The sequence below is a fragment of the Alligator mississippiensis genome, chromosome 1 (genome assembly GCF_030867095.1).
Source record: "Alligator mississippiensis isolate rAllMis1 chromosome 1, rAllMis1, whole genome shotgun sequence".
Lineage (NCBI taxonomy): Eukaryota > Metazoa > Chordata > Crocodylia > Alligatoridae > Alligator > Alligator mississippiensis.
In genome coordinates this window covers 25,421,273-25,436,066 of record NC_081824.1, presented here as the reverse complement: position 1 = coordinate 25,436,066, position 14,794 = coordinate 25,421,273, and the positions used below count along the sequence as shown (strand labels likewise).

General features: G+C 41.6%; 1 protein-coding gene across 2 annotated transcripts in view; it reads right to left on the bottom strand.

Annotated features, from left to right (window-relative positions):
- Positions 1 to 14,794, bottom strand: part of NBAS (NBAS subunit of NRZ tethering complex) — a 385,077-nt gene that overhangs the window by 17,094 nt on the left and 353,189 nt on the right. For both annotated transcript variants that reach the window (XM_059729533.1, XM_059729539.1), the window contains exon 50: positions 7,223 to 7,367. In XM_059729533.1, the coding sequence (XP_059585516.1) occupies positions 7,223 to 7,367 (145 nt within the window). The remainder of the gene's footprint in view (positions 1 to 7,222; positions 7,368 to 14,794) is intronic.

Sequence of the window (14,794 nt, the reverse complement as noted above, 5' to 3'; positions counted from 1 at the left end):
GGCTCTGGATGACTGCCCTGTGCTCAGGGCCAGGGCCAAAGGACTCAACATTATTAGGCTAACTAAGCAGCTAGCTCAGTCATAATTAGACATGTGCTTAAATGCTTTCCTGAATAAAGATGGACTGCACATGCTGGTCTACTGGGCAGTATATTTTGAAATCATTATGGCTTATGCACTTGCCTAAGTGCTTTCATGCATTAGGGCCAAGGTTTTTATTTAAAAACAAATAAACACACACCTATTAACTTCCCTATACAAGCCCTAAGAGGAGAGACTAGGGCATCTGGACCTCTTCAGCCTCTGCAAGAGAAGGTTGAGAGGCAACCTTGTGGCCGCCTATAAATTCATCATGGGGGCACAGAATGGAATTGGTGAGGCTCTACTCACCAAGGTGCCCATGGAGGTTACAAGAAATAATAGTCATAAGCTAGACAGAGCGCAGATTTAGACTGGACATTAGGAAGAACTTCTTCACAGTAAGAGTGGCCAAAATCTGGAATGGGCTCCCAAGGGAGGTGGTGCTCTCCCCTACCCTGGGGGTCTTCAAGAGGAGGTTAGACAAGCATCTGGCTGGGGTCATCTGAACCCAGAACACTTTCCTGCCCATGCAGGGGGTCAGACTTGATGATCTATTGGGGTCCCTTCTGACCCTAACATCTATGAATCTATGAAAAACATTACAGTCATGCTCATTGGACCTGTTTACTTGGAACTGGAATGAGACTAAGAAATCATTTTTACCCAAAATCACTGCACTGCTATAAGATGACACTTATTTTACAAATACTGTCTGGTGTTTATAATTATTGTATATACCCAAATCCAAGACAACTTTTAATTTAACACAACCCCCCCCCATAATTAGATTATATACATGTAAAATGTATAAATTTGTTATAATTTTTCATGTACAGAATTTAAGTGTTGGAGGGTCATCTTAAATTCAGTCAGTCCCCACCGATTCTGTGGGGAAAACAGAGGTAGAGGGCAGGTGTTGGGGGGCCAAGCAGAGAGGGCCCATATTAAATGGGGAAACAGAAGCCAAAGTAACTGCTTGCTGCACTTCTATTTGTACCAACATAACAAGTTATACAATCTACATCACTGTACTTTAGGGATCACTGGGGGCAAAACTGGGATTGGGTGCCAGATCCAGCATACAGGTCCCAGGACTCCCCCTGGGTTCAGAGATTTGGCTGGTCCATGCCAAGCACAGTTGATTTCTGTTTTTCTTTTGTTGGTTGACTGCCTATGGCGGAGTGATCAACCTCTGGCCTGCAGCCCCATGTCTGCCCTGCAGCCCCATCTCTGGACTCATGGGAGTCCTGGGGCCTGTGTGCTGAATCTGGCACCCAATCCCAGTAAGCAGGGTCAAATACAGGTGACACTGAGCCCCAGGGCACAGTGAATGGGGTGGGTTGAAAGTGGGCAGTGCTGGGCCCCCAGGACCCAAGGTCAGTATCTAGGGGTAGGAAGAGGAGGTGCCAAGCCCCCAGGACCCAATCCCAGTATTCAGGGCAGGGAGGAGGTAGTGCTGAACCCCAGGGCCCGATCTGGCCCAGAGATGGGCCCATGCCAGTCATCTGGCCCATGGGGTCACAAGGTAAAGCACTACTGGCCTATGAAGCAAAAGAACCAAAATAGTGTAGACTCATCAGAAATCTAGGTTCTTTTCGACAAAAAATCATTTTTGATAAAGAAGGAACTAATCAAATATATATTTGGAACATGAAGAAACTTTCATATTAAATTATATTCATTTTAAGATAGTGAGGGGCTTTTATTACTTAATCCTTAAATATGTTCTGTTTATGGTTTTTATTTAGCTCGCAGCATCTGTCTGACCTCACTCCTTTCTATCGAACGTGCATTTAGGTTAACATGTGCATGCACACACCACGCAGGAACACTTCCACATATGCTGTAACAATTTGTATAAAAAGATTTGCTCTAGTTTCCAACTGACCTCGCATTTGAAAGTTTTGCCTAGAGCAATATTTACAGAGGAGTTAATAAAATGAAAACATGAACGCAACCTGAGCTAGATTGCTGAAAATGGTGTTAGTGTCATGGTTGATAAGAATCCTGAGCTGCTATTACTAGGCCATGTAAGTCTGGTAATGTGTTTCAAGCAGTAATCGATAACTAATTTATCAAAGGCGGCACATTTCTTAATCCATCTGGCCAATTTGATCAGTGGCAGACTGACCTGCACATATAGTACTGACAAGGGAAGAAAAAATTACTTGAACATTTTTCTGTTGTGATATCACTCCTGGGTCTTCTGTATTCAGAACCATATAGGAAATTATACTAACTCTCAAGATTCTTACTCCTAGAGACTCAGAAGTGAGAAGCCTGCAATGATGGTATGTCCACAGAAAGACGGCCCCCCTTCTTTCCCCCCACACCAGACCTCATAAGCCTCCACTGACAAAATTATAAATGCTACAGACAGTTACAAAATGATCTACTAGTTTTAATTTGTGTTTGTTTTTAATTTGGCCAGTCTCTGTCTTTAGCCCCCACCGCATGTTCACTTAATGGCACAATGGGATCTATTCTGAGATCCCAACAATTGTGCCTCCTGCCATGCCACAAGTACATGGCAGGATGTTGGATCACGGATCAGATCCTAATCATGCCACTACAACTTGCCAGTGAAGCAGAAGCCTGGGATCATGATGGGACCATGCCCCTTGCATGGGTAAGCAGAAAGCCAGTACCCAGTGAACTGATATGGTCCTGAGGCAGGGATCGATAAATAGTTGATCTCAGCCCTGCGACTGCATGGGACTGAGTTCACGACTCTAGTGTAGTCCCAGAGTTGAGACTAATAATCAGCTGACTGTGGGTCCCAGCCTCGGGACTACATTAGGGTCAGTCTCAGAGCCCTGCCATGGAAGCCAGCCACAAAAATTATTACACTTAAGAGGAACGAATAGAAGAACTGGGATTATATAGCCAGTCTGAGGCAGAAAGGAGGCCGGGATAGCTGGCTGTACTTTAAAGAAGCCTTACTCAGAGTTCAGGAACAAACTACCCCAACGCGCAGGACGACTAGCAAGTATGGCAGACTACCAGTTTGGCTTAGCAGGGAACTCTTCAGTAAACTAAATCACAAAAAGGAAGCTTATAAAAAGTGGAAACCTGGACAAATACCGAGGGAAGAATATAAGAGTATTACACGGGCATGCAAGGATGAAGTCAGGAAGGCCAAAGCGCAATTGAAGTTGCAGCTAACAAGGGATGTGAAGAGTAACAAGAAGGGATTCTACAAGTATGTCAGTAACAAGAGGACAATCAGGAAAAGTGTGGGTCTCTTACTGACTGGGGGAGGCAACCTTGTAACAGAGGATGCAGAAAAAGCTGAAGTGTCCAATGCCTTTTTTGCCTCAGTTTTCACAGGCAAGGTCAACTCTCAGACTATTGCACTGGGAACCACAATTTGGGGATGAGGTGAGCAGCTAACAGTGGTAAAAGAACAGGTTAGAGACTATATTTTGAAAAGTTGGACATGTACAAGTCCATGGGGCTAGACAGAATGTACTTGTGAGTGCTCAGTGAGTTGGGTGATGTGACTGCAGAGCCACTGGCCATCATCTTTGAAAACTCATGGTGATCAGGAGAGGTCCCGGATGACTGGAAAAGGGCAAACTTAGTGCCCATATTTGAGAGAGAGAGAGAGAGAAAAAAAAAGGAGGATCCAGGGAGCTACAGACCAGTCAGCCTCACTTCAGTCCCTGGAAAAATCATGGAGCAGATCCTCAAGGAATCGATGTCTAAGCACTTGGAGAAGAAAAAGGTGATTAGGAGCAGTCAGAATGGATTCACCAAGGGCAAGTCATTCCTGACCAACCTGATTGCCTTCTATCATGAGATGACTGACTCTGTGCATGTGCGGAGACCGGTGGATGTGGTGTACCATGGTCTTAGCAAGGCTTTTGATAGTCTCCCACAACATTCTCTCAGGCAAGCTAAGGAAGTGTGGGCTGAATTAATGGACTGTAAGATTGATAGAAATCTGGCTGGAGCATCAGGCTCAAAAAGTAGTGACGGCTTGATGTCTAGTTGGCAACCAGTATCAACTGGAGTGACCCAGGGGTTGGCCCAGGGGCCAGTTTTGTTTAATGCCTTCATCAACAACCTTCAAGACAGCACAGAATACACCCTCAGGGGGCTTGCAGATGACACCAAGCTGGGGAGGCGGGGAGTAGTAGATACGCTGGAGAGTACGTCTAGGCTTCAGAGTGACCTGGACAAATTGGAGGATTGGGCCAAAAGGAAACTCATGAGGTTCAACAAGCACAAATGCAAAGTCCTGCACTTAGGATGGAACAGTCCCATGAACTGGTACAGGCTGGGGGCTGACTGGCTGTGCAGGAGCTCTGCAGAGAAGGACCTGGGTGTTACAGTGGACAATAAGCTGAATATGAGCCAGCAGTGTAACCTTGTTGCCAAGAAGGCTAAAAGCATACTAAGCTGCATTGGTAAGTGTGTTGCCAGTATATGAAGGGAAGTGATTATTCTCCTCTATTCAGCACTGGTGAGGCCACATCTGGAGTACTGTGTTCAGTTTTGGGGCCCCCACTACAGAAAGGAAATGGACAAATTGGAGAGAGTCCAGCAGAGGGCAACGAAAATAGTGAGGGGGCTGGGAAACATGACTTCTGGAGGACAGGCTGAGGAAACTGGGCTTATTTAGTTTGGAAAAGAGAAGACTGATGGGGGATTCATAGCAGACTTCAACTACCTGAAGGGGGTTCAAAAAAGAAGATGGAGCTAAACTGTTTTCAGTGGTGGCAGATGACAGAAAAAGGAGCAATGGTTTCAAGCTGCAGCAAGGGAAGTTTAAGTTAGATATTAAGAAGAATTTTCTCACTAGGAGGGCAGTAAAACACTGGAACAAGTTACTCAGAGAGGTGGTGAAATCTACATCCTTGGAGGTTTTCAAGACCTGGCTAGAGAAAGCTTTGGTTAGGATGATCTAGTTGGGGATGATCCTGCTTTAAGCAGGAGTTGGACTAGATGACCTCCTGAAGGTCCCTTCTAACCCTAATTTCCAATCATACTATGATAGTCTACAGAAAAGAAGACTGGTAGGATTTTGTAACACTTTTCAAATACCTGAAGGGTGGTTATTAAGGATCATAGGAAAGTAGGCCTGGAAGGGACCTCATGAGGTCATCCCTGTTTAAGGCAGGATCATTCATGACTAAACTATCCCAGACAAGTATCTTTCCAAGTTGCTCTTGAAAATTTCCAGGGCTGGAGATTCTACAATTTCTCTAGGTACTCTGTTTGAATTCATGACCACCCTCATAGTCAAAAAGTTTCTCCCAATTTTCAACCAAAATTTCCTCTGCTGTAGCATGAGACCATTGCTCTTAGCCCTGTTTCCTACAGCCACAGAGACAGCCTATCACCCTCCACGTTATAATCTCTCTTCAGGTACTTGAAGACTTATCAAATTCCCACACAGTCTTTCTTTCTATTGTCTAAATTACCTCTTTCAGCCTTTTCTCCTAAGTCATGCTTCTTAGGCGTCCAAACATTTTTGCTGCTCCCTACTGGACTCTTTCCAATCTGTTCATATTTGTCTTGAAGTGTGGGGCCCCAAACTGGACAAATACTCCAGGTTATAGCTCACCAGTGCTGAATTGAGCAGAAGAATATTTGTTCTTGATTTGCAAGAGATACTCCCGTTAATACACCACCGTATGCTGTTGACTTTTCCCACATCTTCATTTATGAAGATGTTAAACAATACTGAACCCAGGACAGATGCCTGGAGAGCCCCATTTGGTATCTCCTCCCAACTAGACATTGAGCCACTGATGACTACTCATTGATCATGAAAATTCAGCCAGTTAAGTATCCACTTACAGTACTTCCATCTAGTCTGCTTGTTAATGAGAATGTTGTAGGAGACAGTGTCAGAAGCCAGCTGTCCCCTCACAAAAGTTTGTTACTTTATCCCAGAAGGAAATCAAGCTGGGCATTATACTAGTATAAAGCTATTTTATATTTGTATAACTATTCCTGAATAGGAAGGAAAATAAGCTAAACTGCACCTCATATGTGTATCCATGCTACAGGTTGCACTGGTAGAAATATATCTGCAAAAAACTGCACCTTCTAAACAAAGTAGTTGTAGTGGTGCACAAGCCCTGTGTAGATCAGATCTTAGTAGTTCTGAATGCAACAGTAACTTCACTAAGTAAAAATGTATTCTATGCTTTACCTTTGTGCTAATCTCCTATCCTTAGGAAACCTGCTGTGACAGCCCACTGACTTTCAATGGCATTTTTGCTTTTAGTTCCATCCTATTGTCTCTACTTACCTAAGACAATACCTCTCTCTGGGAGTAGTCACATTGGTTTAGAAAGCAACTATTTATGTTTGTTGTTTTATTTTGTTTTGGGCTTTTCTCTTCTTTTTATAAATTACAGTAACAGTAACAATTGTTTTCCAACCTAGCATACATATTACTCACCATGTGTAAGCAGGTATAATTGGGTCATGTGTATATCTATTCCATGGATTGTAATTAAAAATGAAATCTGTTTCTTTTCACAACCTACATTTGGAATCAAGTCCCATATGTGGTTTTTAAGATGTGTAAATACAAACAATCTATTTGTTTTTAACAGCATTACCCTTTACTTTCTACAAGACGCTCCTTAATTCCATTTTAAGGTAAAAAGAAATCTCACTGGTTTCCATTCTATTACTTATAATTTTAGAATTAGTTATTTTCTGTAATGCAGACTGTGATTATATGAATCTCAGATACAGGACAAATAACAACGGAAGATGCCTGGCCATGAGTTCAAAGCTTTAAGATTGGAAGCATTTTTTTAAACTGTGGCGTGGCATGTGTACAGTATGCTGTACATATGATGTATGTGTACAGTATGCTGTGGTAGTTCAGGGCATAAGGAAGACTATATGGAAGAGAGCATATATAATTAATTTAGGAAGCGAGAATATTAAAGTACTTGTAAAGAGGAACTACTTTTGTATGCCAATTAAAACCAAAATGTTTCAGAGCTTCTTTACAACTAATTTTCCATGTTTAATCGCTGGAAAGTTATTGGTCTTATCTGGCAGTGATTCTTGCTAAATGTTACTTAAGCACAGCAAGTAATGTTATATTAGCAGTTTTCCCACAGACACCTCTACTCACTGTACAAGGGCATTTGAAGTTACAACTCACCTCTACTGGAAGCCTGTGTTTTGTCTCGTACAAAGAACGGCAGATCTTCAAAATTTCATCCCCCATAATTTCCTTCTGCTCAGTTGGACACTTCAACAGCATTACTGTACCTAGTTTCACCCATGGATTATTAGCTGGGCATGCCCTAAAAAGTCAAAAAATACAGAAGACAAATATTATGTCAGAAAACTATTTACAACTGAATAAAACAAAGGTATAATGTGATGAAAAGAGGTGGAAAATAAAACAACAAAACAAATCAACAAACAGAAAAACTGAATTCCTTCCCCTCTTTTTAAAACAAAAATATCAGGGCCAGGTTTGAATTCCTAATTCTAAAATTGTCCTAATACAATATACCCTCTACATTTTGGCAGCCTGTTATCATTCCCAAAGGACAATGTGCCTATCTTGATGTGTACAGTAGTTACAAAGACAGTTGTCGCATTTAAGTGAGAACTGATCAAGGGTTTGGACAGACCTCAGTTATTGCATTTACCCAAATCCAGGATGACCTTGAATTTAAGATGACCTCCCAATAATTGGATTCAATATATGGAAAATTTATAAATTTATTACAATTTTCCAGGTATAGAAACAAATAATTAGAGGGCTGTCTTAAATTCACCCCCTCCCCCCACTTCCGCTGCTACAGCAGGGAAAGCAGTGGCTGCGGGCCCTCGGCCTCTTCCTCCTGCAGCATTCCTGGCCCCTGCCACCTATACCGCCACCCCCAGCTTCCACCTCTGCCCCTTCCTCCCACTCTTCACAGTTTGTACCCCTTCCCCCTAACCATTCCCTAAAGGCTCTGCCTCCCCTGCTCCCCACAGTCTCTTTCTCTTCCCATCTGTGCCCTTGCTGTCAGACACTGCTCAGGCTCTATTCCCTGTCAGAGTAGAGCATGGGCCACACACAGCATCAACACTGCTAATTGGCCAGGCAGGGAATGGAGATCCCATGTGCTCTGTGTCCGGAAGGGAATCCAGCCCAAGCTGGAGCTGAGTTGAGCCTGACAGTACGGTGGAAAAAGAGCTTAAAGGACAAATGGGGGGGGGGGGGGGGCAGGGAAGGGCAGGCAGATGCTGTGCTTCTGAGTCTGGCCCTGACTTGGGCTCAAAACTAGTCAGAGCCGCAGCAGCTGCCTGCAGCCCGTGCCCCACGTTCTTTGTGAATCTAAGATGAGGGGCTTCTCCGCATGCTGATGAGGGGCAGAGGCGGGCAGGAGAAGAACCTCATCTTAGATTTGAGTAAATACAGTATCATACAGTAAGTTACACCTGCACATCTCCCAAGCTGACTGTTCACAGCTGTATTATTACAACACCTGGTCATTAGGTACTAGGTGATAGTGAAGATGTCTTGCATTGAGCTACAATCTTCCCTAGATGAAACTAGCTAGAGAAACATACACAAGACCATTACACTGATGTTACTTAAAGTGGTATGGAGTTACTTCCCATTTTCTACAGAGCAGTTTCAACCTGGAGTAAAATGTGTACAACACTCTACCTTTACTGTGGAGCAAAATCAATGTATTCCACGGTAAAAAAAAGTTGTCTGCACCCTAAAAAAGGTCATCTTTATTCTTAAAAAAAATTTAGTTGGGCAATCAGTCACTGTATGTGGTTTTGCTACATGACTTGTTGGTACATTTCCTTTCTCTCTGCTTCCAAATTGCTAGGTCAAACCAAGGCAAGTAATTTCATATGGCAAACTAGAATGTGTGTACAGTTGCTGAGTGATTCCCAATAAAGACAGGAAGGAAGAAGAATGCAGCTCCATCATTGCCACTGCCTAAATTAATAGTTCCTGTTGATTGATGTCTCTTACATCTAAAGATTCAACTTTTTCACCTTTACAGCTGCTGTCTCTACAGTAACCCCCCCCAATCAGGAAGAAAACGTAAACTTTGAAAGACTTAAAAAAAAAAGTGAACAGAAACCAGGGGCACAGGGGGAAAGGGATCATTACATTTTTCCATGTGCTTTTAAAAACCATTGCTCCTAAGGCTTATTCCTAGTTACCTTCCTCACCCAGCACTTCCTAAGGTCAGAGACTTCAATAAGTTGGAGATAAGAGACCTACATGGTCATGTAATATTTTATGACTAAACTTTTAGGGACCACTACCAATAAAAATTCCATGCTCTCTCATTTCTATTCCACACATGCTAAATACCAGAAATTAGCTAGTTCGCCTGTTTAGGGAAGCCTTCAGTGTATGAGAAGCAGCACACCTGAGAAATAGTCTGAGAATGGTATTGTGGTCCAGACTGAAAGGCATTTTCTAATTTCCAGGCTCTGGTGCATGCTGAGCAGGTATTGCTGAGCTGGGTATGCTTCTCAGCAGTGATCCCCAGCAGAAGTGAGGACAACAGAACCATTCCTTCCTACAGAATATTCTGAAGCGCTGTGCTTAATCTACTGTTAAAGGTCTTCTGGGACATGGAAGATCCTGAACAATGCAATTCAATCAGCAAGAATCTGGCATCACTTGTTAGAATGTATTGCTTGACTTTCATTCTGTTATAGGATATATAAATATTAACTAATTTCTAAATCAACAGAAGCTGAAAAGTAAAAATTTCAGATGTCTGACCATGGATACGAATCTTTGGCACAACATCACCAACTTTTCTTGTGGGGGGGGATCCCTTTCTAAGTGTTTGCAATTTGGTTAAAATCTTCTACTGGCTCCTGAAACAAGATCCTTCTGCAAGTTCTAAAAAGGTTTTCGTTCATGTTGATATTAATGAGAAAAATATTGAATTTCTGGATTCACACTGAAAATCCAAAGTACTACAAAAATATTCACTCTCTTGCTATCTACATGACCTAAAATTCTTAAAATCTTCAGATACATGAAAATATATTTGTTTTGCTGTATTGCTCATGATAACAATCTGTACACACAGTCACATTTACTAAAACTGAGTAGTTAATACATTGCACAAAGTAATAAAGAGAATGGAAGGTTTTAAAACTGTCTGTTTGTGAAAATGAAAAACAAGACTATCGTTGTTCAAACTTCCAAAAGTCATGTTTTGTTTTGTTTTCATTGACTTAATATCAAAATAGTAAAAGTAAAAAGTTCACAGAATATTAGGAGTGGAAGGGATCTTAAAGGACATCTAGATTAATTTAGCTCTAGACTCCAGCTGAATGTGCCCTGGTGAAGAAGCTTCTGTTGGGCAAAAGGAAGTTTTCTGGTTTCCAGATTGGTTTCTGGCTGTACAATGCAGCATTAAATGTCCCTGTGTGTGTATGGGAGGGAGTCCATTGGCTTCCAGTGCATGGACATTTAAAGTCACATCATGCAGCCTGATGCATGCCACAGGTGAAAATTAGAGCACCATATAAACAGTCACAAAGATGTTTTATATTACACACAAAACATGTTTGTGGCTGGTTTGCCATTTTATGGTACCATAAATTGGTTGAATGTGTGGCATGTTGCAATTTACAGTATGATTAACACAACTGCACCATACATGTAACATCTGCCAGGGCCCATACTCCAAATCCTTGAACAGATACAGGATGAGCCATTAAACTCTCTCAGACAGATGCCTCTCCAGGCTCTTCCTGAAAATCTCCAATGAAAGATATTTCACAATTTCCCTAGGCTAGCTGTTGAAGTGTATTTCCTTTCTTTGACTAGCAGTTTCTGAACTCATCTAGTACTCTCAGGTCACATTTCCAAGGTTTTCTTCTCAGTCGTGAGTGCTGGAAATTAACTGTTAATGATTCTTGTGTATTTAGAGGACTGTAGGAGCTGTGGCTCAAAGAAAAAGAACCACATGTTCTTGTGATAGAACCACGAGAGCTGGGCACAGTGAACTGTCATCTTAATAAAGGGAGGGAGTAAAATTAAGCAAGGGAAAGAAAGGCAGTGACAATCCTGCTGGAGATTTCTAAGCAACTCCATGGAAAATGTTGCCACATGTTTTAAAGAAAACTAGGACTGGTTGTGGCCAGATCATACAGCAAATTCAGCAGATGAGTTGATTCAAAACTCAGCAGGCTATTTGCATCAGATCAAGAGAGAAACTGCAATAGAAAGAATGCTCTGCAAAATCCTGATAATTTTCAGTGATCATAGTTTTCCCCATCTCAGAGTTTCTTTCAAAATGTTGAAAACTGTAGTAAAACTGATGCAAGAAACTAACCACACTGCTTAACTGCAGTCAAACAGAGCCTTGCTGCCTGTGGAATTATCAGGGTAGCTTGGGCTCTTCAGAAATGCTGTTTCAGGAACAAATGTGATCTAAAGCTAGTGGTACACAATCAACTTACTGGCATACAAGTGGGAAGAAGAGACAGAGAAATGAGGATAGAGTGGTAGCAGGCAAAAGAGAAGAGAGAAAAAGAAAACAGGGAATATATGCAGTCAGTCTAGAGAAGCTTTATGAAAGAATCTGAGCTCTCTTATCAGTGACCACTGAAATGAAAATAAGACCCAAGGTTTAGGTAGGAAGGCCACAAGGAAGGAGCAAAGACAGTACATTTCTGATATTTTGGATCCCTAACCCAAAACACAGCCTCTAGTTACCAAATGGTTCTTCATTACCATGAAAAATTTCATAGGATTTACAAAGCACAATAACTAGAAAGTCAACATCCATATGCTTTTTTGAAATTTAAAGCCTTTGCAGCAGGGTGCAATAAAAAGGAGTTAAAAATTTAAGAGTCTTTATTATCAAAAGTTTGCAAAAAGAATCCTGCTTTGCACTGCAGTTTTGCAAAGATAGTCAAATGCTGATTATTTTTCAAAGGACACTAACTCTTTTGTTCATTTTGTGAAAGGGGAAAAGAGGGAACAGAGCTTCAATGTGGAAAAATGATTAGTGTTAGTAGTTAAGAACAGAAAGTAAAAACTGAGTTAGCTAAAAATATTCAATAATACAATAGTCTTATGGATCATAAAATAGAAGAAAAAAACAGGCTTAGTTTGAGAACACTCTTGTGTATCCAAAAGATTCATCCTGTGACAACAGGGTGTAAATTCTTTACACATATAGAGGTATAATAATCACATACTTAAGTTTTATTTTTTAGGAGATGAAAACTGTTCTGTGTAACAAGTATTATAAAATGTCATTTTCCCCGTAAAACAGCTTGTTTAATAAAATACTCACTTACAGATGTTGTAGCAGCTCTTTACTGGGATTACTTTTGGTAATATTATTATGAGATACTAAATCTGCAGCTTGCTAGTGATACTGATATAGGATGCAGCAGCTGGGGTTTAAATATAGGGTCAACTGAGTAGTAATCATCAATGTGAACAAAACTCCTGATAATTAACAACTGGTAATTTTGAAAAGGTCCTGTATGACTGCACAGTGCTTGTGGGCAGTAACTTATACACTTGAAGAAGACTGTCAGAAAAAGACATTTTATGTGGTTTTAGATTAATAACATGTCTATGCTATGCTGTAGAGGCCATCATGTTTTGTTACTAATACAACTGCAATTTCTATATTTGCTCTCTCCTCTTGTATTCCCCCCCTAACAATACACGCACGCACACTTGAAACTCTCATTGAAGTCACTGGAGCTGGAGGAGCTCAGCAGTTCTGAAAATAAAGCTATCAGGATCAAATATGACTGACAGACTCCCAGTGACATCGATGGGAGTTGAAGTACATGAAAATAAAGCTTCCTCTTCTCTTTTACAAACCCTGTGCATGCTCATTACTAGTTCAACTACATTGACTACAAATATTCTCACATTTTCATCTATTTAAATTAAATGTCAGGCTGGTATTTCAGTCCCCTCCCACTCCCCTCATCTCCACAATGCTGGCAATTTCTTCATATCAAAATACCAGGTATCAGTTACTTTTAGGCCTTACAGTTAGGGTGACTAAATAATTGGAGGGAAAGCCAGGATTGGGTAAGGAAATCTGGGTCAGGGGAAGCACTGGGGAACACCAGGACGCACGTTCACACACACACAAACTAAGTCCCGACCCTGTGGCTCTCAGAAGCAGAGCCGGGAAAGACAATGTCTGAGACAGTCTCTAAAATCTGGGATATATGGTCACCCTACCTATAGTGAGTGCAGATACATTTATATCTCTATCTATATATCCATATATGAATACAGATATATAATTTGTGCAAATGCCAACATTACTGGAACTAAAGCAACCCTCTACACTCATGCAGTTTAGTCCACTCTCAGTTGCCAAAGACATACAAAGACATTTAATCTGTCCAACACCACCTCCACAAATCTTTCCTGTGCTATTTGGCATCAAAGAGGACTGGGTACAACAAAAGGGGTATATCTTGTTACTGTACTGAATCTAGTTATGAAAAGAGGGAAATGAGAGTATTGGGATGGAGCCCATCAAGGATATAGGATAAAATGAACAGAACACACCTTACAAACAAGCCAGGAAACAAAAGAGTAGTAAAAACATGTTGGAAGGAATGGAGAATGTTTCCCTCCTCAGCCAGCCATTTTAGCATCTCAAAATGGACACTGGAGAAGGTGATGTACAGTTACTTTATATTCCATGTATGGCAAACACCAATTTACATGTAACAATTAAGTATTTAATTCTGCTTCTTCCCTTTGGAAGAGGAGAGCAGAGAGCAGGTGAAGGCCTGCAACAATCTTAATGCAGCAGCCCAGATAGCTGTTGGTGGTCAGATTAGTACAGATAAAGGAGACATGACAGGGGAATCCCTGGGTATTTGGACCATTTTTTTCTAGAAAAATCACCAGCCTCCAGAGAGATATTCTTTAAAAACAAAAAAACCCCCAAAACATAACAATAGAAAAGTATAAGACTGGGAGTTAGAAGCTCTTCCTAGATTACAGTAAGTTAATTAGCTACAATATACCAGTTACAATGCATTTCTGTTACAAAAAGACTGTAATTTCATTTACGTTGTCATATTTAAAAATTACCTAAAAAGAATAATAAAGGCGCTCTTGGCAGGTTGGCAAGTTTACTGTTTAAAGCAATATAAGTAAAAGTTAGCAGAATTCTTTTAATCTTATTGCAGACATCCTTATGTTTAATCAGAGGCTAAGTAAAGACAGTCACGAAGTCTGAGGCCTGAGGCTTCTCTAAGCTGCGTAGATTGGACTGTTAGTCAACAGAATTCATGATCGCTCTTTGGTTGAAGAAGGCAGGCAGAGGTCTGCACAGGCTGAAGGCCAGAAGGTGGGGGGCACCCTGTTCCTCCCTGCTGGTCAGAGGCACTGACTTGGGGAGGGTGGAGTTGGGCAGCCCAGGCCAGCAGGGGGAAGCCCCCACGGTGCAAGGCTCCCTTCAGCTAGGTAGATCCCAGCCCGGGTGGGCCAGGACCTGGGCGGGGGGGGGGTCCATTCCTCTTCCAGGTCTCCCCCCCACATTTATCAGAGGCACAAATTTGCAGTGGGTGGGTCTGGCCAGCCCAGCCCAGCCAGGCAGCAGACTCAAGCTTGGGGGGTGTGGCCCAGGGCTGGGTGCTTTGAATGAATCTCTCCATTTTTAACACACTAAAGATTTGTGAGTTTTACTTTAATTTCTATGTATAATAATTCATGACAAGCCATAGAGTAACCCTCTAT